Source organism: Mobula birostris, chromosome 5 (genome assembly GCF_030028105.1).
Source record: "Mobula birostris isolate sMobBir1 chromosome 5, sMobBir1.hap1, whole genome shotgun sequence".
Classification (NCBI taxonomy): domain Eukaryota; kingdom Metazoa; phylum Chordata; class Chondrichthyes; order Myliobatiformes; family Myliobatidae; genus Mobula; species Mobula birostris.
This window is the reverse complement of record NC_092374.1, coordinates 181,472,972-181,499,596: the sequence shown is the minus strand read 5'-3', so window position 1 is coordinate 181,499,596 and position 26,625 is coordinate 181,472,972. Positions and strand designations below refer to the sequence as shown.

Genomic DNA, 26,625 nt, shown 5'->3' with positions numbered 1-26,625 from the left:
CTTTACACTTGTGTACTGGAAATGACATTGAACAACTTGGATCTTGAACCTAGAATGGAAGTGCAGTGGCTAAACGAGGAGCAGAATTAGGCAATTTGGCCCACTGAGTCTGCTGAATTATTCTCTCTCTCAACTCCATTCCTTGCCTTCTCCCTGACTAATCAAGAACCTATCAACCTCAGCTTTCAGTGTACCTAATAACTCGGCCTCCACAGCCAACTGTGGCAGTGAATTCCACAGATTCACGATACTCTGGCTGAAGAAATTCCTCCTCATCTCAGTTCCATTGAGTCTTCCGCACTGCCGGAAACAACCTCTCCACGTCCACTCTATCTAGGACTTCCAGTATGATAGGTTTGAATGAGGACTCATCCATTCTTCTGAGCATCAGCAAGTATAAGCCCAGAACCATCAGACGGTCCTTATACATTAACCCTTTCATTCCTGGGATCATTCACATGAGCCTCGTCTGGCCGGTCTCCCGTGCCAGCACGTGCTTTCTTAGGCAAGTGGTCCAAAACTACTCACAATGTTCCATTCAATGCAGAATGTGGGATGATTTCACGGGAATACACAAGTTTAACAGGCTAAGGATGTTTTCCAAAGTGGAGGGGAATCTGGAATTAAACAAATGAGGAATTCCTTTTCTCAAGAGATCCTAAATATATGGAATTCTCTATTACCAAGAGCTGTGAGGTGGAGTCCATCAATGTATTCAAGGCCAAGGTGGACAGACATTTAGGCAATGGTGGAGGTTGATTGTCAATAGGGAAAGTCTGGAGTTGTGAGAAAGGGTAGAAAAGTGAAGTCAGGATTATATCAGCCATAATCTACCTGAATGACAGAGCAGATTCAGGAGCTGAAGACCCAACACCTGCTTCTATTCCTCCTACAACCAACTTTTAAAGATGAGTGTTCATCTTTCAAATTTTTGGTGACTGTAAGTACTATAAAGTGTGTGATTGTGCTTACTGTGTTTTTCTACACTTGTCCCCAGGAGAACGCTGCTTTATATTTGTGTATGGTTGAATGACAATTAAACTTCAACTTGATGGTCAGAGGCAAAAAAACACATTGGCAACATTTGTACAGAATGAACATCCTAAATCAGAAGCCAAAACGCTGAAGGCACAAGAGGAATTGAAGTATGCACTAATACTTCTGCATCAACTCATCGCCGCAAACCCTACGCAAAGGTGACGCGGAACCCTACGCGAGAGCTTGCGTTGCTGCGACACGCACCTCTCCCAAAATGTAACCGCGCGTCGCAGCAACGCAGAACGTAACAACTATGATTGGTCGGCTTGGTAGCATCATATGTCATCCTACGCTGCAACACTCACAACACACCGGAGGAACTCAGCAGGTCGGGCACCATCCGTGGAAACGATCTGCCAACGTTTCAGGCCAGAACCCTTTGTCAGGACTGTAGGGGGAAGGGGCAGAGGCCCTATAAAGAAGGTGGGGGGAGGGTGGGAAGGAGAAGGCTGGTCCGTTCCAGGTGAAAAACCAGAAAGGGGAAAGATAAAGGGGTGGGGGAAGGGAGGCAGGAAGGTAATAGGCAGGAAAGGTGAAGAAGGAATTGGGGAAAACATAATGCATAGTAGAAGGAGGCAGAACCATAAGGGAGGTGGTAGGCAGCTGGGGGAGAGGGCAGAGTGACATAGGGATAGGGGAAGGGAGGGGAAGGGAATTACCGGAAGTTGGAGAATTCTATGTTCATACCAAGGGGCTGGAGAATACCCAGACGGTGTACGAGGTGTTGCTCCTCCAACCTGAGTTTGGCCTCATCATGGCAATAGAGGAGGCCATGTATGGACATATCCGAATGGGAATGGGAAGCAGAGTTGAAGTGGGTGGCTACTGGGAGATCCTGTCTGTTTTGGCAGACAGAGCGGCGGTGCTCGACGAAGCGGCCCCCCAATCTGCGTCGGGTTTCACCGATGTGGAGGAGGCTGCACCAGGAGCACCGAATGCAATAGAGGACCCCAACAGACTCACAAGTGAAGTGTTGCCTCACCTGGAAGTACTGTTTGGGGCCCTGAATGGTGGCAAGAGAGGAGGTGTAGGGACAGGTGTAGCACTTATGCTTACAGGGATAAGTGCCGGGTGGGAGATCCGTGGGGAGGGACGTGTGGACCAGGGAGTTGCGGAGGGACCGATCCCTGTGGAAGGCGGAGAGGGGTGAAGAGGGAAAGATGTGCTTAGTGGTGGGGTCCTGTTGAAGGTGGCGGAAGTTGCGGAGGATAATGTGTTGGATCCGGAGGCTGGTGGGGTGGTAGGTGAGGACAAGGGGAACTCTGTCCCTGTTTTGGTGGCAGGAAGATGGGGTGAGGGCCGGAGTGCGGGAAATGGAGGAGATGCAGGTGAGGGCATCACTGATGACAGCAGAAGGGAAACCACGATCCTTAAAGAAAGAGGACATTTGAGATGTTCTGGAACGGAAAACCTCATCCTGGGAGCAGATGCGGCGGAGACGGAGGAACTGGGAATAGGGAATGGCATTTTTGCATATGGCGGGGTGGGAAGAGGTATAGTTGAGGTAGTTATGAGAGTCAGTGGGCTTGTAGAAGATGTCAGTGGACAGTCTGTCTCCAGAGATGGAGACTGAGAGATCGAGAAAGGGGAGAGAAGTGTCCGAGATAGACCAAGTGAATTTGAGGGCTGGGTGGAAGTTAGAAGTAAAGTCGATGAAATTAACAAGCTCAGCATGGGTGCAGGAAGCAGCACCAATGTAGTCATCAATGTAACGAACGAGAAGTTGGGGAGCAGTACCAGAATAGGTTTGGAGCACAGACTGTTCCACATAACCAACGAAGAGGCAGGCATAGCTAGGGCCCATGCGAGTTCCCATAGCTACACCTTTGGTCTGAAGAAAGTGGGAAGAGCCAGAAGAGAAGTTATTGAGTGTGACAACCAGTTCTGCCAACCGGAGCAGGGTAGTGGTGGTGGGGAACTGGTGAGGTCTATTATCCAGAAAGTAGCGGAGGGCTTTGAGGCCTGCCGTATCTGCTCCGAGAATGAGGTTTTCCGTTCCAGAACATCTCAAATGTCCTCTTTCTTTAAGGATCGTGGTTTCCCTTCTGCTGTCATTAGTGATGCCCTCAACCACATCCCCTCCATTTCCCGCACTCCAGCCCTCACCCCACCCTCCCGCCACCACAACAGGGACAGAATTCCCCTTGTCCTCACCTACCACCCCACTAGCCTCCGGATCCAACACGTTATCCTCCGCAACTTCTGCCACCTTCAACAGGACCCCACCACGAAGCACATCTTTCCCTCTTCACCCCTCTCTGCTTTCTACAGGGATCGGTCCCTCCGCGACTCCCTGGTCCACACATTCCTCCCCACGGATCACCCACCTAGCACTTATCCCTGTCCCTGTAAGCTCAAGTGCTACACCTGTCCCTACGCCTCCTCTCTTGCCACCATTCAGGGCCCCAAACAGTACTTCCAAGTGAGGCAACATTTCACTTGTGAGTCTTTGGGGTCATCTATTGCATTCGGTGCTCTCGGTGCAGCCTCCTCTACATCGGTGAAACCTGACGCAGATTAGGGGACTGCTTCGTCGAGCACCTCCGCTCCGTCCGCCAAAACAGACAGGATCTCCCAGTAGCCATCCACTTCAACTCTGCTTCCCACTCCCATTCAGATATGTCCATACATGGCCTCCTCTATTGCGATGATGAGGCCAAACTCAGGCTGGAGAAGCAACACCTCATATACCGTCTAGGTAGTGTCCAGCCCCTTGGTATGAACATAGAAGTCTCCAACTTCTGGTAATTCCCTCCCTCTCCCTCCCCTATCCCCATGTCACTCTGCCCCCTCCCCCAGCTGCCTATCACCTCCCTCATGGTTCCGCTTCCTTCTACTACCCATTGTGTTTACCCTATTCCTTCTTCAACTTTCCTGCCTATCACCTCCCTGCTTCCCCTCCTCCACCCCTTTGTCTTTCTCCTTACTGGTTTTTCACCTGGAACCTACCAGCCTTCTCCTTCCCACCCTCCCCCCAGCTTCTTTATAGGGCCTCTACCCCTTCCCTCTACAATCCTGACGAAGGGTTCCGGCCCGAAACGTCGACTGATCGTTTCCACGGATGCTGCCCGACCTGCTGAGTTCCTCCAGCGTGTTGTGAGTGTTGCTTTGACCTCAGCATCTGCAGATTATTTTGTTTCTATCCTACGCTGCAATAGCTTCCCATTGGGCGACTGAAGGGCAGGGAAGGAACTCTGGCTTCAATGCTTTCCATAAAGCTTTGCAGACCTCCGAAATTATGGAGGACACATTTCGCACGAAAAAGGACGCTAGCGTCTTGTTTACCGAGACTACCATGACCATGAAGCCTAGCGCGGGCAGGTGACTGTGCATGCATGTGTGCACGAATTGCCGAACGACGCACGGACACCGAGGCACATACCTTCGCCGTAACGCCGCTCCAATGCTGTTACAGGGGTCCCGTTTTATTGCGATAAGCAAAAAAAAACAAAGCGAGCGCTAAGACCCGAGGAGAGAACCCACTCAGTCACATACAGACGGGGAGGTGACCATTGCACACCCCGGCGACAGTTCGGGTGACCTACAAGCGCATAACTTTATAACCCCAGCTAAGATGTAACAATAAATGAATTTGAACGTCCCACCATGATCCCATGAACGCATTTTAAAATAAGAATAAATAGTGCTGGCCAGTAGGATTTCTGGACCGGGTTAACGACCACGGCTTCACCCGAACCCCACAACCACGAACTAATAGTTGAGCGCTTACATTTGGACAAATTTGTCAATAGGTACTAAGATGAGAATATTTTTTCCACCGTCCCGTGGTGGTTAGAATCTTACCTGAAGTTCCTAGTGACAGCAACAGAAAGAGCGAGAGGAAATGAGAGCAGAACAACATGTCGAATTACTGATGCGATATAAATTACTCCAAAACACTGGAAGTAGAGTAAATACTGAAAGGCTTTTATTAACAGTAAAATACGTCCTCGTCCAAGCTGTGCCCGTCCTGGACTGAGGGAGGAGCAGTGACACAATTGCTTTTATTCAGGGTACTGTGGGAGGAGTCACAGGAGCGGTGAGCAGAGGAGAATGTCCAGACCGGAAACCCAATTACAATTTTTGTTTGGTTTACCACAATTACCAAATAAAGAGGAAACCAGTAAAAATGGAAATTCCATCTCAATGTTTTGCTGCGTGGTGGTGTGGGTAAGAGTGGCAGGATTAGGAGTATGAATATGCATCAGTATTCGCCTCTGGTGGTTTCTTTGTTCTCTACTATGTTTTATTTCCAATCCGAACCTCAACAACGCCCCCCGCCCCGCTGTCGATTTCCGCTTTGGGGGCATAATTCTCACTGGCGATATTAAGTAAAATATGCAAGTCGGGGTCCGCAGTGCCTGCATAACAAAAGTTAAATATCTGATTGTAAGCTGGTTTATATTTAATACACTCTTGAGAAAAGATATTTTTTCTCAAAGTCAGGAGAAGATGGCGGCGTGACACAGCGCGCGTGGCCTCTCCAGTGATGAATATCTGTAATCTGTCAAGTAGGATGCCGTGCACAATTCTGATTTGATGGAAGCAGACTTGAGAGCACGGAGGAACATCTGGAGAAACTTCTGAAATGCCTGCTTCGCTGCTGCTGCTACTGTGTGATCCGAAATCTCCAACCGGGAAGGCTCCGAATCCTCGGCTTTGCTTGTTGCTTGGCGGCCAGGGACGGGATCGAAGCGCTCGGCAGAGATGGTGCTCGGTGCTCGGTGTCGGAGGGCTGGTCGGAGGCTCGATGTTTTCGGACGGACTCAGAGTCGGCTGTGGTCGGGTCCTTCCAGGGTGCTGCATCGGCAAGTTTGCGGCGCTGGAGGTTCATGGCAGGGAGAGTTTCTCCTTTCTACTGTCTACGTGAGATGTTGGGGCTATCGGGACTTTGAAACTCTTTTTTACCGTGCCCATGGCAGACATCCCACCCTGCAAAAATTTATTTCAGGGAGGTAGCATCCCCACCCCCGGCAACCCCATATCCACCCAACCCCCACCCCCCGTCGACCTCCAAGGGTGTATGTAATACTTTGTTTAGTGATTTTCTCTAATCTGTAAACCAAGTTGGGTATATGCAGAAAATGTGACATTAAAATATGTACTTATATTATATTATCATGTTTATTCTATTACAACTTTAAGCAAGTCTACAGGGAGTTTGGCCTCATCACGTAGGACATCAATAGCGTAGCTCCTTAGCAGCTAGCCAGCTAGTTTAAATCAGGGGTCCCCAACATTTTTCACATCGCGGACCGGTTTAATATTGACAATATTCTTGCAGACTGGTCGACCCGGGGGTGGGGGGGGGGTGGGTATTAAACGTGACTGGAATTTAGGTGATAAGTCAACTATAAGTCACTTGTAAGTGGCTAATACACTCAATTTCAATTCTAAAGGCGTTTATCTAACGAATTTAATATTAAACATACAGCGCATATTTTCCTCGCCTGAATATAGGGATAAGTCAATTATAACAGTGGTCCCAAACCTCTGGGCCGCGACGAATGCAGCGGTACAGCGGTAGCCAGAATGCACCCAATGCATCTTTAAGAAAAAGGCCGAAATAAACAAGCTAATTGATTAGGTGCCGCCCGGTACGTAAATGTCAGCCCAGGTCAGGGACAACACAATTGGCAATCGCTTCTGATCTGGGCCGCCATTTACGTGCCAGGTGGCACCTAATTAATTAGCTTGTTTATTTCCGCTTTTTTCTTAAAGATGTGCTGGGTGCGTTCCGGCCACCGCTGTATTCTTCACGGCCCGGAGGTTGGGGACCACTGAATTATAAGTCACTTATAAGTCAATAGCATCGTAACATTTTAAGTAAGGTTTGGATATTAAACACACAGGGCATATTTTCCTCGTATGAACATATAAAATCATTGCAACAGCAATATCACTGTCAGTGGGAGCCCTGGGCTTGTTTCTCTGCAACAAGACGGTCCCATCGAGGGGTGATGGGAGACAGCGATACTCGAAGGGGGTTCCTTATGTCCAGTCTATTCCGCAATTTAGTTTTCGTTGCATTCATTGCAGAAAACTCCGCTTCGCAGCAATATGATGTTGGAAATGGAAGCAACGTTTTCAGTGTTTTTGTGGCTATCTCAGGATATTCAGCCTTGACTTCGATCCAGAATGCCGGCAGAGATGTTATGTCAAACATACTTTTCAGCCCACCGTCATTTGCAAGCTCGAGGAGTTGATCTTTTTCCCGCGCTAACATGGATGATTCACCGAGGACATTCACAAATGGGTCACAGAATGAGGAAACGTGCAGCTGACTCATATCGCCAAATCATAGTGTTTCCTCGCAGCCCGGTGGTTGGGCACGAAGAGAGACCAATCAGGATGGTTGCTCTTACTCTCAAAAAAATCTATTTCTGGGATATTGTATATAATTTCCGGGTGTCAGGGAGTCACTATCGATATGCAGAAGACTCCCAGAACTTCCGGGAGAGGTGGGATGTCTGGAAATATGCAAGTTGGGGTTCGCAGTGCCTGCTTTACGAAAGTTAAATATTTGATTGTAAGCTGGTTTATATTTAATACACTCTTGAGAAAAGCTATTATTTTTGGTAGCACGTGCGAAGTTATTAAATTACACTCGTAAACAGCAATGGAAAAGTGTATTCAGTTCAGAGGCGTAGATTATGCATTTTAAATTATGTTGAAAGAAACCAAGGTTGTTCTTGTCCTTTTCTCCAATTGTTTTTATGCAAATCCTATATTGGTTTTTTCCTACAGTATTTGTTGAGAATGACTGCTCTACTCCTGCTTGTGTGTGTGTGTGTCTTTATCGGCTATGAATATTGGTGCTCCAACTGCATAGATCGGTTATTTAGCAACGACCGCCAGTGGGTTTCGGAATGCCTTAACTTATTGCTTTATGGTACAAAGGAAATACTAATTTTTACAGCAGCCAGTCTTCAGACCTCAATGTGGATTGTAGATTGAATTTAAACTGCGGCTCTGAATAATCTGCATTTTGGGGGTTGGTTGCAGACAAAGAAACACTCTGTTTGGTCGCAGAAGCCTGCATGTGTATGAATGCAGCCCCGGGTTGGTGGGAATTAACATTTATTTTGGGTGCCTGGAGCGTGGGTGTTCAGATGGAGGTGTTTCAAAATTATATGAAATTCAAAGGGAGCAGTGTAGAAACATTGTGACTATAGAATTATCCTGCTGTTACCTTTGATCTTAGCTTTTAAAAATGTTATATAACATTGGCAGGCCTCTCCTTCCAAGAGTGCCTCCGATGCTGAATGATGCCTGTTGCTCGTTTTTTGCTAAACATATCCACTAGCTTCAGTGTCTCTGTGGTGACATTGTTCACTTTACAACACTGCTATGGTAAGCAGGAGGGACAGAAGCCAACTTTCTGACAAATGTGAGGTTCTTGAATCGCCCTGCACAGCCCAACCCTGCCTCAGCAATAACACTATGGACCATGTTTCGCATGACCGCTACCATGGACTTGCCTCTGATTGTCTTTTTTTTGCATCATGATTATTATGCACCCTGGTAACAGTTAGGGTGACCCACAAGCAAATTAACCATATAACCCCAGCTAAAATGTAACAATAAATGAATTTGAATATCCCACCATAATCCCATGAACGCATAGGCATGCTGGACCGGAATGACGATGACAACCCCACAACCGTGCCCCGTCCCACCACGAACTAATAACAGAGCGCGTACATTTGGACAAATTTGTCAATAGGTACTGCAATGATAAGATAAGAGCTCCCACCGACGGCAACAGAAAGAGCCATAGGCAATGAGAGCAGAACATGTCGAATTACCAAAAATGGAGATTGAAATAACGGGGAAAAATTTCAGTTTCTCGGTTTTTTTTTGCTGCATGGTGGTGTGGGTAAGAGTGGGAGGGATTAGGAGTGCGGATATGCATCAGGTTATTTCTTGCCTCTGGCGGTTTCCTTGTTCTCTACTTTGTTTTATTTCCAATCTACACCCCAACCCCCACCCCGGTCGATTTCCGCTTTGGGGGCGTGATTCTCACAGGCGACATTAAGTAAAATGTGCAAGTCGGGGTCCACAGTGCCTGCGTTACCAAAGTTAAATATTTGATTGTAAGCTGGTTTGTATTTAATAAACTCTCGAGAAAAGGTATTATTTTTGGTAGCTCGTGCAAAGTTATTAAATTACACTCGTTAAACAACAATGGAAAAGTGCTTTCAGTTCAGAGGCATAAATTATGATTTTTTAATAATGTTGAAGGAAACCAAGGTTGTTCTTGTCCTTTTCTCCAATTGTTTTTATGCAAATCCTATATCCGTTTTTTTCCCTGCAGTATTTGTTCAGAATGACTGCTCTACTACTGCGTGTGTGTGTGTGTGTCTTTGTGCCTTTATTGGCTATGAATATTGGTGCTCTAACTACATAGATCGATTGTTTAGCAACGACCCCCAGTGGGTTTCGGAATGCCTTAACTTGTTGCTTTATAGTATAAAGCAAATACTAATTTTTACAGCAGCCAGTCTTCAGACCTCAATGTGGATTGTAGATTGAATTTAAACTGCGGCTCTGAATAATCTGCATTTTAGGGGGTGGTGGCGGACAAAGAAACACTCCGTTTGGTCGCAGAGGCCTGCATGTGTATGAATGCAGCCCCGAGTTGGTGGGAAGTAACATTCATTTTGGGTGCCTGGAGTGTGGGTGTTTAGATGGAGGTGTTTCAAAATTATATGTAATTCAAAGGGAGCAGTGTAGAAACATTGTGACTATAGAATTATCCTGCTGTTACCTTTGATCTTAGCTTTTAAAAATGTTATATAACATTGGGTCTGACAGGCCCCTCCTTCCAAGAGTGCCGCTAATGCTGAATGATGCCTGTTGCTCGTTTTTTGCTAAATAAAACACTTCTATATCCGCTAGCTTCAGTGTCTCTGTGGTGACGTTATTCACTTTACAACACTGTTATGGTAAGGAGGGACAGAAGCCTGCTTTCTGACAAATGTGAGGTTCTTCAATTACCCTGCACAACCCAACCCTGCCTCAGCAATAAACACTATGGACCACGTTTTGCACGACCACTACCATGGACTTGCCTCTGATTGCCCGTCTTTTGCATCCTGGTCTTGTTTTTGCAGTTCTTTCACCTCCTCGCTTCAGAGTCCTGTATATTTTATGTGATTTACTGTATATGCTGTGTGTTGTCTGTATCTACATACCTGTTGGTGGAATCGTGGATATTGAGAAAGGTTGTCAAGTGATGCAGCAGGCTATCCTTTAGAATCATTAAAAATTTGAGTGGAGATATGATAGATATGAGTTATTGAATTGAATTGACTTTATTACTTGCATGGCTCACATACATGAGGCATAAAATCTTTACATCTCTGTATAAATGTGCAATGTATAGTAATTTGTAATAAATAGCATATACAACAGAACAGTCAATATAACATAGAAATACAATTGTATCAGCATGAATTAATCAGTCTGATGGCCTAGTGGAAGAAGCTGTCCCTGAGCCTGTTGGTCCTGGCTTTTATGCTGCGGTACTGTTTCCCAGATGTTAGCAGCTGGAACAGTTTGTGGTTGGGGTGACTCAGGTCCCCAATGATCCTTCAGGCCCTTTTTATACACCTGCCTTTGTAAGTGTCCTGGGCTGGGCCGTCTGCACCACTCTCTGCAGAGTCCTGCGATTGAGGGTAGAGTTCCCATACCAGGCAGTGATGTAGCCAGTCAGGATGCTCTCAAGTGTGACCCTGTAGAATGTCTTAAGATTTGGGGACATATACCAAACTCCTTCAACCATCTGAGGTGAAAGAGGCGCTGTTGTGCCTTTTTCACTATAGCCAGTATGTAGAGACCATGTGAGATCCTCGGTGATGTGGATGCCGAGGAACTTGAAGCTGTTCACCCTCTCAACCCCAGATCCATTGATGTCAATAGGGTTTGGCCTGTTTCCATTCCTCCTGTATTCCACAAAACTGCTCCTTAGTTTTTGCGACATTAAGGGAGAGGTTGATTTCTTGACACCACTGTGTTAGTGTGATGACTTCTCAAATAATAATGAGGCTGCCCACAGAGATTAGGCCAATCACTGTGGTTATCAGCAAATTTAATTAGCAGATTGGAACTGTGGGTGGTGAAACAGTCATTCGTAAGCAGAAAGTAAAGGAGGGAGCATAGGACACAGTCCTGGGGGGCTCCTGTGCTGAGAGTCAGAGAGGCAGAGGTGAGGGAGCCCACTCTTACCACATGCCGGTGATCTGACAGGAAGTCCAGGATCCCACTGCACAAGGCAGGGGGAAGGACGAGGTCTCCGAGCTTCTTGTTGAGCCTCGAAGGAATTATGGTATTGAATGCTGAACTGTAGACCAAGAACAGCATTCTCACATAAGCAGCCCTCTTCTTTATTTGGAGAGGCCAAAGATATAAGGATACAGTAAATGGTATGATTGACTCTTAGGATATGCAGAAGAATATTGTGTAAGTCCACAGCTCCCTGAAAGTGGCAACACAAGTAGATGGAGCAGTAAAACCAAAGCAATTGGCATGCATACTTTCCTCAGTCAGGGTAGAATGAGAACGTCATGATGCAACTGTCTAAAACTTTGGTTAAGTCACATTTGGAACATTGTCTGCTCAGAATAGGACGTATGTGGAAAGGGTGCAGAAGAGTTTTACCAGGATGTTGCCTGGACTGGAGAACATTCGCCATAAGGAGAGGATGGATTGTTTACAGAATATCAGAGGGGCAAATTGTTAAAGCATATAAAACTATGAGGCATAGATAGATTAGAAATACCATTTTCCACACCGATCACTCTCTACGCAACTCCCTAGTCCATTCGTCCCTCCCCACTGATCTCCCTCCTGCACTTATCCTTGCAAGCAGAACAAGTGCCACACCTGCCCCTGCATCTCCTCCCTCATCACCATTCAGGACCTAAACAGTCCTTCCAAGTGAGCCAATATTTCACTTGTGAGTCTGTTGGGTTCATCTACTGTATCCGGTGCTCCAGGCGATTGGCCTCTTGTAAGTGGGTGAGACAGTACATAGATTGGGAGACGTCTTCACCTACACTCTGTCCGCCAGAAAAAGCAGGATCAACCAGTGGTCACACATTTTAATGCTACTTCCCATTCGCATTCTGACGTGTCAGACCATGGCTTCCTCTACTCCCACCATGAGGCCACACTCAGGCTGGAGGAGAAACACCTTATTTTCCATCTGGGTAGCCTCCAACTTGATGGCATGAATATCAAATTCTCAAAATTCTATTAACTGCCCCACTCCCCTTCACCATTCTCCTTTCCCATTTCCCTCTCACACATTATCTCCTTACCCTGATGAAGGATCTTGGCCTGAAATGTCAACTGTTTTCTCTTTTCCATAGATGTTCTCTGGCCTGCTGTGTTGCTCCAACATTTTTCTGCATGTTCCTTGGAATTTCTTCATGTAGCAGCTAGTAAATCTTTAGATTCTTCTCGCTTTTAAGGGTGTGGAGATACTGTCATTGAGTTCAATCAAAATGGAGATAAATAGATTTCTGGACAGTGAAGAAATATAGGGATAAGGGACCAGTTCTGGAAAATGGAACTGAGAGATAGTAAGTCATTATCTTGATGAATGGCACAGTCCGAAAAGGCTAAATTTCCTGTTCCTATCTCTAATGTTCTAAAAACAGTCAGTGCTTTTCACAATTAACAACTAAAATTATGGTATGCAGCTGTGTAAACAAAGACTAAATAGACAGTTGTGAGCCAATACCATTTGCCTAAGCAAACAATTAAAAAGGTTGTTGAAATACCACCGAGCTGTGTAAACACAACTAATAACTTGAATCTTCAGATATGGATTTGTTACTTTGAACTTTGACTTTCATTCTTGGGACTGACAGCAAGTATGCCATGTGAAAATCTACAGGAAATACATGCCAGGACTTGCCTAATTAGATAGAGTCTAATGATGATGGATGACGTCAACAACAGCTGGAATGTCAACAGTGAAGGATGTCAAATTTCAAAGTAAAATCTATTATCAGAGTTCGTACATGTCACCACACAAAACCCTAAGATTCTTTTCCTGCGGGCATACTTAGCAAATCTATAGTACAGAAACCGTAAAGATCAGGAACTGTTCACTGCAAACAAACTGTGCAATTGCAGATATAAATAAATAGCAGTAAATAATGAGCATGACATTACAATATAACAGAGTCCTTAAATGAGTGGAGCTATCCTCTTTTGTTCAAGACCTTGTTGGTTGAGGGGTAGTAACTGTTCTTGAACATGGTGGTGTGAGTCCTGGGACACCTGTACCTCCTACCCAACTGCAGCAGCAAGAAAAGAACATGGCCTGGATGGTGAGGATCTTTTGATGACGGATGCTGCTTTCCTATGGCAACGTTTCATGTAGATGCGTTCAGTGGTTGGGAGGGATTTACTTGTGATGGGTCCAGGACAGGCCCTTTGAGATACTGACACCCAGGAATTTAAAGTTACTGACCCTCTCCAACCCTGATCCTCCGATGACTACCAGCTCATGGATTTCTGGTTTCACTGTCCTGGAGTCAGATGGTGCCAGTGTACATCGGTGACTCTCTGTGGGCTGGAGGAATTTGGATATCAAGAGTTAGCGGGATCTTGATCAGCTGAGTAAATGGCCGACAAATGGGAAATGGAGTTTAATTCAGATAACTCGCAGGTATTACATTTTAGAAAGTCAATTCAAGATAGAACTCTCACAGTGAAGGGAGTGTTGTTGAACAGAGGAACTGTGAAGTTCAAGTCCATGGTTCCATACAAGTAGAATCATAGGTAGAGTGGTGAAGAAGACTTTTGGCACAGCAGACTTCATGAGTCAGGGCGTTAACTGTGAAGTTGGCCAGTTATGATGCACGAGAGGCTGATGAGGCTGTAGTTAGAGTATTGTGTTCAGCTTTGGGTCATCTTGCTATAGAATAGTATTATTAAATCAACAAGAGTGCCAAAAATATTTCCAATGATGCTGCCAGGACTCAAGGGACTGAGTTATAGGGAAGCGCTGGACAGGCTTTAATTATTTTCCTTCGTAAGAGAATGAGAGGCGATCTTACAGAGGTGCAAAACATAATGGTGGACATTGATAGGATGAATATATTTCTCCTATGATTGGGAATCCCCGAACATGAGGGCTTAGTTTGAAGTTGAGAGGGGAAAGATGTACTTGGAACTTGAGAGGCAACTGTACTATTTTTAGAAAGAGGGTGGTACATATGTAAATTGAATTGTCAGAGGAAGTGGTTGAGGCAGATACAGTATAATAACAACTTTTAAAAGGTAGTTGCTTGGGTATGTGGACAGTAAAGGTTTAGAATGCCTTAGGCCAAACTTGAGCAAATGGGACTAGTTTGGATGAGTATGTTGGCTAGCAGGGAGAATTTGGGCCAAAGAACCTGTTTGCCTACTGCGTGACTCTATGAACAGTAGTAATCCATTCAAATTGAAACAAGTTATTTTCCCACAAATGTTTCAATTAGAATGAACTGAGCCTTGTGCTCTCCAAAGCTCAGGTTGAATTTCTCTCAGGCTAATTGGCTCCAAACCTGACTGCAGCCTTGGTCCAAACATGAATCCAGAAGCTAAAATCTAGTGGTGAAGCACTATATTTGTCTGCTTTGACGTCAAGTCAGCACTTCAAGTAAAAATGGTGATAAGGGGAAAATGATCCAATTATTGCCACAGAGAGCTGGATATTGTGTTTGGTGGAACTCAATTATCCCTACCTTGGAGGTCACTGCAGGAGTTCCTAGGCTCGACCATCTTCAGCTGCATTCCTTCAAAATGTCAGTAGTTGAGATATTACTGAATGTTTCATTCCGTTCAAAATTCCTCAGGAAATGATTGCATGCAGCAAGACCTCGGCACCATTCAGGAATGGGTGATAAGCTCTCTAAGCAATCATCATCTCCAGTCAGAGACTGCAGCAACCTACTCTTGATATTCAATGGGATGACATTACCAAATCCCCTACTCCCAACGTCCTGCAGAATCACCCATTGATTACAATCTCAAAGGGGCCAGCCACCTGCAGTTTAACTCTGTTAATACAGCACACTCAGGTCGTTGATGGTCAATTGGCAGATTTTCTGGACTTTGTAAAAAGCAGCTTTTTGTTTAACGTTACACAGCTTGATATTTATTTTTTCCAGTAAGGTTGCACTAGAGCTCTGGTGATCTAGTCAGAGCATAGGAACTGGGGGTTCCAGTGAGTTGAATTTCAGCCTGGAACTTAGGGCCCTGATAATGTTCGAAGCAGCAGGGAAACTCGGGGTCCAATAAGTGGAACAGGAATCAGGGCTCCAGTATGTTAGAAGTTCAATGGCAACGAGAGCTTTGTTTTGGTATAGGGAGCACAGGAACTAGAGGACAAGCTAGTGAATGGGAGCTTCAGACCCAAGCTGGAGTAACAAGTGGATTCTGAAAACATTAACACAACCAAATGCTGAATTATCAGGATTTTCCTGCTCAGCTAGCAGAATGTCAAGTTTTGTTATAAATGATTTGACAAGAGCAGGTCAGAAGCTGGATATCAGTGCATAAATACCTCAATTCATATTCCAAAGGTTTTCTTCATCAGAAGGCTGACATCAGGAGTGACATGGAATAACCTCAAGTTGTCCAATTCAATAGCACTGCAACAGCACTCAGGAAGTTTGGTACCACCCAGAAAACCACTTTTCCACCAATTTAAATATTGAATCCTTTCACCACCAACTGTGTACTATCTATAAAATGGACTCACCCCAGTCTACCTTGACAATGCCTCCCAAGTATGTCAGCCACAACACTGAGAACTGACAGCAAAAGAAACACAGAAATCGCCAAGCCATTGTTCACATACACTGAGTGGCCACTTTATTAATGGTGCTTATCAATGCAAATATCTAATCAGCCAATCATGTGCAGCAACCCAATGCATAAACACATGCAGACATGGTCAAGAGGTTTAGCTGTTGTACAAACCAAACACCAGAATGGGCAAGAAATGTGATCTTTAGCCTTGGAATGCTTGTTAGTGCCAGATTGTGTGATTTGAGTATCTCAGAAACTGATCTCCTTGGATTTTCATCCACAATAGTCTCTAGAGTTTACAAAGAATGGTATGAAAAACAACAAACATCAAGTGAGAAGCAGTTCTGTGGGTGAAAATCTTGTTAATGAGAGAGGTCAAAGGAGAATGGCCAGACCAGTTCAAGCTGGCAGGAAGGCGACAGTAACTCAAATAACCACTCATTCTAACAATGGTGTGTGGAAGAACATCTCTAAACACACATGTCGAACTATGAAGTGAATGGGCTACAGCAACCAAAGGCTACACAGGGTTCCACTCCTGTACCTAATAAATAGGCCACTGAAAATATATGGATATATTTTGTCATCTAGTCTAAATCCAGGAATTCCTCCTTGAGCCACATTGAGAACACTTTCACCAGATGGACTGCAGCTGTTCATGTACTTTACAAACCACGATCAGGGTGGGGTACTAACACGAGACAGGAAATGTTTTCAAAAGTGGTGTTTCCTCAGAATTTTCTTTTGCCTATGATAGATGGCTTGAAGCTGAACACAAATATAGTTTCATCCTCCTTGTATCACGTAGGAATTTGAAGAAACAAGAACTTAACATTTATTGTATATAATTGTGTAATAGTGCTCACACCTTGCAATAGTTCAACTATGCTAAAAATGTTATTGATTATTTTTGTTTGCAATCAGTGACTGATGCTTCTCTCTTAAATGTCTAACAATGATTAGCTAGCACTGATGGATTCCAGATACCCTGATAATGTTTCTGCATGATATCAAAATCCTGGTGAAATCTTTCACCATGCTTGTCTCTGACAGAGCCAGAATTTGCAGGGATGAAGTCTAAATGGGACTGCAGAAAATGAATCTTTAGTGACATGTGGCACTTCATGGTTTTGTTTGCTTGAAGCATGTTGTCAATCAGCTGCACATAGTTTGGTATTTTGCAGTTGCAAAGAAAAAAATCAGGATCCTTGAATGCCTTCCGTGAGATTTTCTCCAGTCCCATTAAGAAGTTCTTTGAATTATCTGTCATTGATGACCTGTTTGATTTGTGGACCAACAAAAATAACTTCTTTCATCTTGGCATCTGTTATTTTGGGAAACATCTGTTTCAAATATCAAAATCTTTCACATTCCTTGTTCATTGCATTCACAATATTTTTCATGAGCCCCAGTTCCATGTGAAGGGGAGGGAAAAATATCTTCAATAGGTCAACCAGTGGCTTATGTGGCACAATTTTCTGCCCTGGAACCAACTGCTTATGCAGTAGCAATCCTCCCTAATGTAATGAGATTCTTTAGCATGGCTGTCCCATTCGCAAACGAAACAACAGCCCTTTGTGTATCCAAGCTTCACTCCTATTAGCAGCACAACTACTTTCAGATCAAATGATCGAAAGGATTATCTATTATCAAAGTATGTATGCAGTATACAACTCTGAGATTCATTTTCTCCAGATAGCCACTAAACAAAGGAAAGCATGGAAGTGGTTCAAAAGACAATCAAGCCCGCCCTGCTCCCACACAAAAAAAGAACAATAACAAGATAATCAGTCTTGAACCCGCCCATTCTCATGCACAAAAAAAAAACTGGCAAAATATGCTAACGGAAAAAAAAAGGGCAAAAACACAGCATGTAAAAGCCATAAGATTGAAAAAGTCCACAGTCCATAATCCAATCTTCCAATGCAGAACCTCAGTACCACAAATGTTCCTGATGCAGTTCTGCAGGCTTTCACAAACAAAACAGCATAAGTGTTAGGTTTAGAAAAAACTGTAGTAACTGATTTATTGGATACCAAAAAAACTGAACACAAAACACAGTAAGAGTCTTTTATGTAATTGCCTTCTTATGTCAGACCATAAGGTGTAGGAGCTGAATTAGAACATTTGGCCTGTCTAGTCTGGTCCACCATTTCATCATGACTGATAGCCCCAATCTCTTGTTTTCTCACTGTATCCTTTCATGCCCTGAGCAATTAAGAATCTATCAAACTCTGCCTAAAATGTACATAAAGATTTAGCCTCCACAGCTGCCTGTGGCAAAGAATTCCACAAATAAAGTGAACCCCAACCCAATGATAATGATTCTGAATTCTGGACAGTTCCTCCTACACAGGCCCAGCCCCAGAATTAACAAACTGCCAGTGTGAGCCTGTTCAGAGCTTGAGCAAGCGTTCCAGCTCGGGTCCTATGTTCCATGGGTGGAGGAACAGCAGGAGCCTCTGACTCGCCCAGAGGTGTGTTGACATGCTCATCGTCAAGTTGTGATGACAGCAACAAGGTAGCTGAATCCTCCAGATCTTGGTGGGCCGGTTTAAGGCGATCCAACAAAACACATTCAGGCTTTCCCCTCTCATCTATGACAGAGATCTTTTTTTCCTGTTCCAAAGCACGAAATGGGCCTAAGCAGATGTTGGTGTGCATCATGATGGACAAAAACACGAGGTGGGATGAGGCAACACACACACAAAATGCTGGAAGAACTCAGCAGACCAGGCAACATCTGTGGAAAAAATTACAGTTGATGTTTCAGGCCAAAACGCTTCAGCAGGACTGGAGAAAAAAGGCTGAGGAATAGATTTAAAAGGTGGGGAGGAGAGGAGTGAGAACCACCAGGTGATAGGTAAAACCTGGAGGAGGTGGGATAACGTAAAGAGTTGGGAAATTGCTTGGTGAGATGAAGTGGGAGGGAAAAGGGGACTGGGGGGCATGACTGGAAGTTTGAGAAATCGATATTTCTGCCATCAGCTTAGAGGCTACGCAAATGGAGTACAAGGTGTTGTTACTCCAACCCAAGTCTGGCCTCATCACAACAGCTCAGGAGGCCATGTGTGGATATAACGGAATGGGAATGGGAAGTGGAATTAAAATGGGTGGCCACTGGGAGACCCCGCTGTTCTGGCAGATGGAGCGTAGGTGCTCGGCAAAGCAGTCTCCCAATCTATGTCTGGTCTCACCAGTATACAGGAGGCCACATCGGGAGCACCAAACACAGTAAATGACCCCAACAGACTCACAGGTGAAGTGTCGCCTCACCCAGAAGGACTGGTTAGGGCCTGGCTGGTACTGAGGGAGGAGGTGTAGGAACGCAGGAACCCCAGAGTGCTGCACACCATGATGGGAGGTAGGAATAGGCACAAAGAAATTGAATTTATTGAGAAGGATGGGGTGCAGATGAGAGGCTACCTGTATACCAACTCAGCTGTAGACAACTGAAGGTCCTCTTGTGGAGCTCTTCTGAGCCCCAGCAGGACCCACGGAGGACAATCATGGCAACACGCATCTATCAGGGAAGTCCTCAGAGCAGCCTTTAAGGCACGGTGAAACACACGCATCGGCCATTGGACTGCAGCTTTATCGCCACGGTTTGATCCACCCTAATGCCGAGGTTCCAGGCCATCGCAGCCCAGGCGATCTGATATGAATTGGAAACCGCAGTCAGAGGAAATATCAGATCGGGTGCTGAACCATGTCTGCGGTCATTATTGTTGCTGGAGGGATGACCTCTAGCCACCTGGTGGTCAGTTCACCATGGTAAACAGGTGCGTGGACCCACCGGTGGGGGGGTGGGAAGAGGGCCAACAAGGTCCACATTGACATGGTCAAACTGTAGTTCAGGACCTCAAAATATGCCAATGGCGCCTGGACATGATGGATAATTTTTATCCACTACCGCTTCACACAGGCTTCAGCCCAGTTATGTACGTCCTTTCTAAGGCCATGCCACACAAGCTTTAGTGCAACCAGTTTCTGTGAGGCCCTCCAGCCCAGATACGAGAGGCCATTTAAGGAGTCAAAAATACTCTGCCTCCAGTTTGTGAGCACTATGGGGCAAGGGTGATTGGTTGGAAAATCACACAGGAGAGAAACTCCAGCTTCCCCAGACTTAATGTCAGCCAACCGCAGGCCTGCGACTGCTGTTCGGTCAGCCTGAAACCGTTGGTCAGTTGCCATGCTGGCACGGATGATGCTGCAATGCTTTTGGCACTGTCTAGCATTCGTACCAAAGCGACCGTGGTGAAAAACACAGACCCAGTGTCATCTGTTTCACAGCCGCAGGTGTCCTTATGTCGGGGCCTTGCTGACTGGGCTTATTTGAGGTGGACAGAGGAGGAGTAATGATGCACTGTTGCCCGGCTCAGTGTCATCTATCAGCCTATTTAGCAATTTCCCCACAGTCCATCATGGATGCATTACGGAGAGCTATGCAAACTTGACCAGGTATTTGCTGCATGAAGAGTTCTTTAAAAATAAATCAAGAATAGTGATAGAACATAGAATAGTACAGCACATTACAGGCCCTTCAGCCCACAAGACTGTGCCGACCCTCAAACCCTACCTCCCATATAACCCCCCACCTTAAATTCCTCCATATACCTGTCTAGTAGTCTCTTAAACTTCACGAGTGTATCTGCCTCCACCACTGACTCAGGCAGTGCATTCCACGCACCAACCACTCTCTGAGTAAAAAAACCTTCCTCTAATATCCCCCTTGAACCTCCCACCCCTTACCTTAAAGCCATGTCCTCTTGTATTGAGCAGTGGTGCCCTGGGGAAGAGGCGCTGGCTATCCACTCTATCTATTCCTCCTATTATCTTGTACACCTCTATCACTTCTCCTTCTCTCTAAAGAGTAAAGCCCTAGCTCCCTGAATCTCTGATCATAATGCATACTCTCTAAACCAGGCAGCATCCTGGTAAATCTCCTCTGTACCCCTGTACCCTTTCCAATGCTTCCACAACCTTTGTACACTGAGGCGTCCAGAACTGGACACAGTACTCCAAGTGTGGCCTAACCAGAGTTTTATAGAGCTGCATCATTATATCGCGACTCTTAAACTCTATCCCTCAACTTATGAAAGCTAACACCCCATAAGCTTTCTTAACTACCCTATCCACCTGTGAGGAGACTTTCAGGGATCTGTGGACATGTACCCCCAGATCCCTCTGCTCCTCCACACTACCAAGTATCCTGCCATTTACTTTGTTCTCTGTCTTGGAGTTTGTCCTTCCAAAGTGTACCACCTCACACTTCTCCAGGTTGAACTCCATCTGCTACTTCTCAGCCCACTTCTGCATCCTATCAATGTCTCTCTGCAATCTTTGACAATCCTCTACACTATCTACAACACCACCAACCTTTGTGTCATCTGCAAACTTGCTAACCCACCCCTCTACCCCCACATCCAGGTCGTTAATAAAAATCACGAAAAGTAGAGATCCCAGAGCAGATCCTTGTGGGACACCACTAGTCACAATCCTCCAATCTGAATGCACTCCCTTCACCATGACCCTTTGCCTTCTGCAGGCAAGCGAATTCTAAATCCACCTGGCTAAACTTCCCTGGATCCCATGCCTTCTGACTTTCTGAATAAGCCTACCGTGTGGAACCTTGTCAAATGCCTTACTAAAATCCATGCAGATCACATCCACTACACTAGCCTCATCTATATGCCTGGTCTCCTCCTCAAAGAACTTTATCAGGCTTGTTAGACACGATCTGCCCTTCACAAAACTATGCTGACTGTCCCTGATCAGACCATGATTCTCTAAGTGTCCATAGATCCTATCTCTAAGAACCTTTTCCAACAGCTTTCCAACCACAGATGTAAGGCTCACTGGTCTATAATTACCCAGACTATCCCTACTACCTTTTTTGAACAAGGGGACAACATTCACCTCCCTCCAATCCTCCGGTACCATTCCCGTGGGCAACGAGGACATAAAGATCCTAGCCAGAGGCTCAGCAATCTCTTCCCTTGCCTCATGGAGCAGTCTGGGGAATATTCTGTCAGGCCCCGGGGACTTATCTGTCCTAATGTATTTTAACAACTCAAACACCTCCTCTCCCTTAATATCAACATGCTCCAGAACATCAACCTCACTCATATTGTCCTCACCATCATCAAGTTCCCTCTCATTGGTGAATACCGAAGAGAAGTATTCACTGAGGACCTCGCTCATTTCCACAGTCTCCAGGCACATCTTCCCACCTTTATCTCTAATCGGTCCTACCTTCACTCCTGTCATCCTTTTGTTCTTCACATAATTGAAGAATGCCTTGGGGTTTTCCTTTACCCTACTCGCCAAGGCCTTCTCGTGCCCCCTTCTTGCCCTTCTCGGCCCCTTCTTAAGCTCCTTTCTTGCTTCCCCATATTCCTCAATAGACCCATCTGATCCTTGCTTCCTAAACCTCATGTATGCTGCCTTCTTCCAACAGTCTAGATTTTCCACCTCACTTGTCACCCATGGTTCCTTCACCCTACCGTTCTTCACCCTCCTCACCAGGACAAATTTATCCCTAACATACTGCAAGAGATCTCCAAACATCAACTACATGTGCATAGTACATTTCCCGGAAAAAACATCATCCCAATTCACACCCGCAAGTTCTAGCCTTATAGCCTCATAATTTGCCCTTCCCCAATTAAAAATTTTCCTGTCCTCTCCGATTCTGTCCTTTTCCATGATAATGCTAAAGGCCAGGGAGCAGTGGTCACTGTCCCCCAGATGCTCACCCCCTGAGAGATCTGTGACCTGACCCGGTTCATTACCCAGTACTAGATCTAGTATGGCATTCCTCCTAGTTGGCCTGTCCACATACTGTGACAGGATTCCATCCTGGACACTTCTGATTTCCCAGAAGAGACAGCATTAGCTCTGAAATCGCTGAGGCCGGTCAAGGAGAGCAGCTGTTCAGGGTGCTGAGAGTCTGACAGCCCAAAAGTGTGTGAAAGGTGAGTTTTCAGTGACTGGTATTTATCATGTTTAGGCGGGTGTTCTAGTAGACTCACCACTCTCACAGCCGTGGAACTGCTGGGTGATACTACCACATAGAAATATTTGGTGTTGGCACCAGAGATTTCGCACAGTGCAAATTGGGCCTTGGCTTGCACATACCAAGCAATGGCATTTTGCTCCCAAAACTCCAGCAGTGCATTGGCCGACATGTTCAATAACTCTGGAATCATCCGAGAGCATCAGGATCACTGATGTAGGTTTTCACAAAAAAAAGTGGAGGAACTTTATGATTAGAAAAATCCGTAGCAAATCATTTATTCAACATCAAAAAACTGAATAGAAAGCACATTAAAGGTCCTTTATAAATGTAGCCCCCCCGGCCAGCTTCAGGGTCGCTCAGCTCGCTGTCATCTAGGGAAACAGCCCTCAGCCCCGCCACACTGGGTAATTAGTTTGTGTGGATGCTGTGTGATGTACCCCACCCCACCCAAATAACAGACAAATACACCAGATACGATTAAATGAATTACAGTTTATACATATTACTGGAACTATATAATTAATAGAGAACAAAATATAAAAGAAAAATAAAAGGCGCCACACTTATCAAAGTTCAATCTCTTCGTGCACAAACAGTTGGAGCTCAGGACCCTCCTTCTTCACCCTGTGACCCCTCGGACCACCTTGACCTGCCGCCTGGGACCAAAAACGGTGGTTGACCAGACGCTCCATACGAGTCCGTCTCCGTCTCCTCTCCTCGCCGAACACCCTGGACCTCGGACTCCTGCTCGCGGTCCGACCCCGTTAGCGGACTCACAGCACCTTGTCCATCCTCTGTCCTTCTCTTCCGCCTTCTCCCCAAAAACCTTTGCATCACAATATCTTACAGACACACAGAAAGCATAACATCTATGCCAATCGGGTTTTCCCTCCTCTTATCAAAAACATAATCCAAACAAACTGCTAGCGGGAGGACTTTCTCAGCAGTTAAATAACAAAGAAACCATTTTAATTAGCCTACGCAGTAACATAAAAGAAGGAGCCCCCTTACACTCTAGCCCCACCAAATAAAGTCATGTCCTCATGACTTCTAAATAACTCACAACCAGTGCTGCAGACACAAAAACCCATCCAGATACAAACAGTGACATTGCTCCCCAGGCAGTGGACCTTCTGCCCGTCCGCGGGCGCTCCATAGACCAACCTATCTGGGAGCTTCCTAATCCTCCGAGACCTCTGTACCCCCTCACCTAAACCCTGAAGGCTCGGACACTACTGGGGATACCTCGGGTCTGCTGGCCAACTCCTCTCTCACTCAGGCCACCATTACAGCTCGGAGCCCCCTATCCCATGTCCGGGGCCCCGCTTCTTTTCCTTCCTGGTCCTGCTGTAACCCAGATTGTCCACAGCTAGCCCTCCCCACTACACCTGACTGAGTGGGAGAAGGGCCAAAGGTCTCTTCCTCAATCACGAGGAAGTTAGCAAAAGGCAGCATGCTCCACATGTCCAACACATCATCCTTCGATTCCGTATTCTTCTTCATTCCCTTGATCGGTAGCTGCTGTTTGAGTTTCTCCGAACTGAAACATTTAGCCAGGACTACCCCTTCAGCCTCCTGCAGTCAAGATGTCAGCTTCTTCTGGGACTCCTCCAACTCTCGCCACAGCCTCAGCAGTTCTGACTCACGCTTCTTGGCCATCTCAATCTGGGACGCAGTTACCCCACCAGCTTCTTCCACCCTGACCTGAAAAGCAGCAGTTAAATGATGTTCAGCCTCCATTTCTTTCTTCCTGATGACGTTTTCCAGGTCAAATTTCAGTTTTTCCACTTCATTTAAACTGTCGATAGTCATCTTCAGGTTCCTTTCAAGCGTCTGCCTCCCTTTTCCGAGATCTATCCTCCATTGCTTCACCTCCTCGGGAGTGTAGTCAAACTCCCCACCCTGGGCTGTCGGTTTTCTGTTGGCCTTAGTCAGACCACTCCCTTGATCTTCCCCAACTTGTAAGTCTTCCAATCTTTTCTGGATTGATTTCTTGAGTTTCTGCTGATCCCTTCAAAGGTGGGTCATTGTTTCATCTCGCTGGATTAATTCATCATTACATGACCGCAGTGTTGGCTCGGAATACCGTTGCTCCTTCTCCACTTTGACGAGCGTGAATTCCAAGTCTGCAATGGTCGTCCTGCAAGAGCGGCACTCTGTCTCCAGCCTGCATTTCTGAGCGCTCAGTTCAGCGGTGCAAATCCCCTCTCTCCCCTGTGTCGCATTCCGATTGAAGACCTGGGTTTCCATCCCCAGGTCCACCACCGTCTGTTCCAACACCAGGAAGTTCAACTGGTATGTCGGGTCATTTTTCTCACATTGCACCAAACTCCTCTGGCCAAAAACTCCTCCACATTTTACACTTTGCTTCTGTCGCCTGGGCTTAGCCACTTGCCTCGCCTCATAGCCCCCCAGGCGAATCCGAGCTCTAGGCCGTCATCCACATATGCCAAAACTCCACACACCTTCACTTCCCCCATGGTCTTCCTCATGCCCCGCGGGAAGGTTGCAGCAGCTCCGGATATGCCCTTTGGCATATTTTCAGATCGGAAGAGTCCTAGGGAACTAATTACGACCGTCTTCTCCTCATCAGCTGCACTCCTCGGGATCTGGCAACATCCACTCCTCAGAGCCAGCACATTAAACCACGCCGCATAATCCGCACACACACTGCCTATGTCTTCCACGGCGCCAGGGTCCAGTCGCCGCAACCTCTCTCTCACTGACGTGTCTTCAGCAGTCAACTCCCCTCCCTCATGGTAGTTCGGAGCATCTACTAAGAGGGTCTCACCCTCAGCTACTTCCCCCAGGCCATACCACAGCTGGGTCTCGTTTAAATTCGGTACCAGCTCAAGGCTGCAACACCTCCTCAGAAGCAACTCGGCACGCTGAGTGCCCAGACAATGCCCCCATGAACTCCAGGGTCACTAACCAATCATCGTCTTCTGGATAATTACTGGCACTGGTATCCCAAATCTCCGGAGCCCTTGCAGTTGTCAAGGGTAAATGCTTCAGACATCGGTTGGAAAATGAACTGTACAACAACTTGACCTGTGCCCTGGGGTCAAGGATGGCTTTAGCATTGCTTCCCTCTATCTGTAATGACACCCTGGGGCGTGGTCCCTCTAAGCCTTCAGGAATAGGGTCTTTTCCTTTCGGAAGTTCCTTGGTACATTGCTGGGAACATGCTCCCCCAGAGACCCCAAGCCGTTCCCCCACTGGGCCTCCACTAAGTTTCCCAACAGCTCTCTGATCAGCTGAACAACTGAGGGAGGGGCTGATCCCCTGAAATGATCCCCCTGGCACTGCAAGCAATTTAGCTGCCCTCCTAGCCAGAGAAGACACACTGAAAACTTTTCCCCCTCTTTCAAATAACCAGCAGCTGTCACTACAGTGTAAGTGAACCTGACAGTTCTAACACCGTCACCAGCCCGCCTACTCAAACTTTCAACCAATCCCTGTCGCTCTCCCTCAGCTGAGCACTGCCACTCATCTAACAACTGAGAGATCCGCTCCGCCCACGTCTCACCCGCCTCCTCCCCTCTTGGGGTGGACACTATCCCAAACACCAGGCGGAGCCTGTCAGAGCTGGGACATTTATTGGCAGACACTACCTCTGAATCAGGCCACTCTTTCCCCTCTCTCCCAACAGTATGGACAGCCCCGAGTCCCACCACCAACTCGTCAATGCTAGTCTGAACTCGAATAAAGACTTCACCCAACACACATGCAGCAATAACCAGCAAATAACC

At 46.2% G+C, this 26,625-nt stretch overlaps 1 protein-coding gene across 4 annotated transcripts in view; it reads right to left on the bottom strand.

The window, feature by feature from the left end:
• LOC140198103 (uncharacterized) overlaps nt 1-12,448 on the bottom strand; it is a 78,550-nt gene extending 66,102 nt beyond the window's left edge. For 3 of the 4 annotated variants that reach the window (XM_072259008.1, XM_072259010.1, XM_072259011.1), the window contains exon 1: nt 4,843-5,000. In XM_072259008.1, coding sequence (XP_072115109.1) covers nt 4,843-4,900 — 58 coding nt within the window. In that variant the 5' untranslated portion in view covers nt 4,901-5,000. Of the gene's footprint in view, nt 1-4,842; nt 5,001-12,362 lie in introns of those variants that run through there. The other variant, XM_072259009.1, reaches the window with a different exon arrangement.
• Between the last annotated feature and the right edge of the window lie 14,177 nt (nt 12,449-26,625).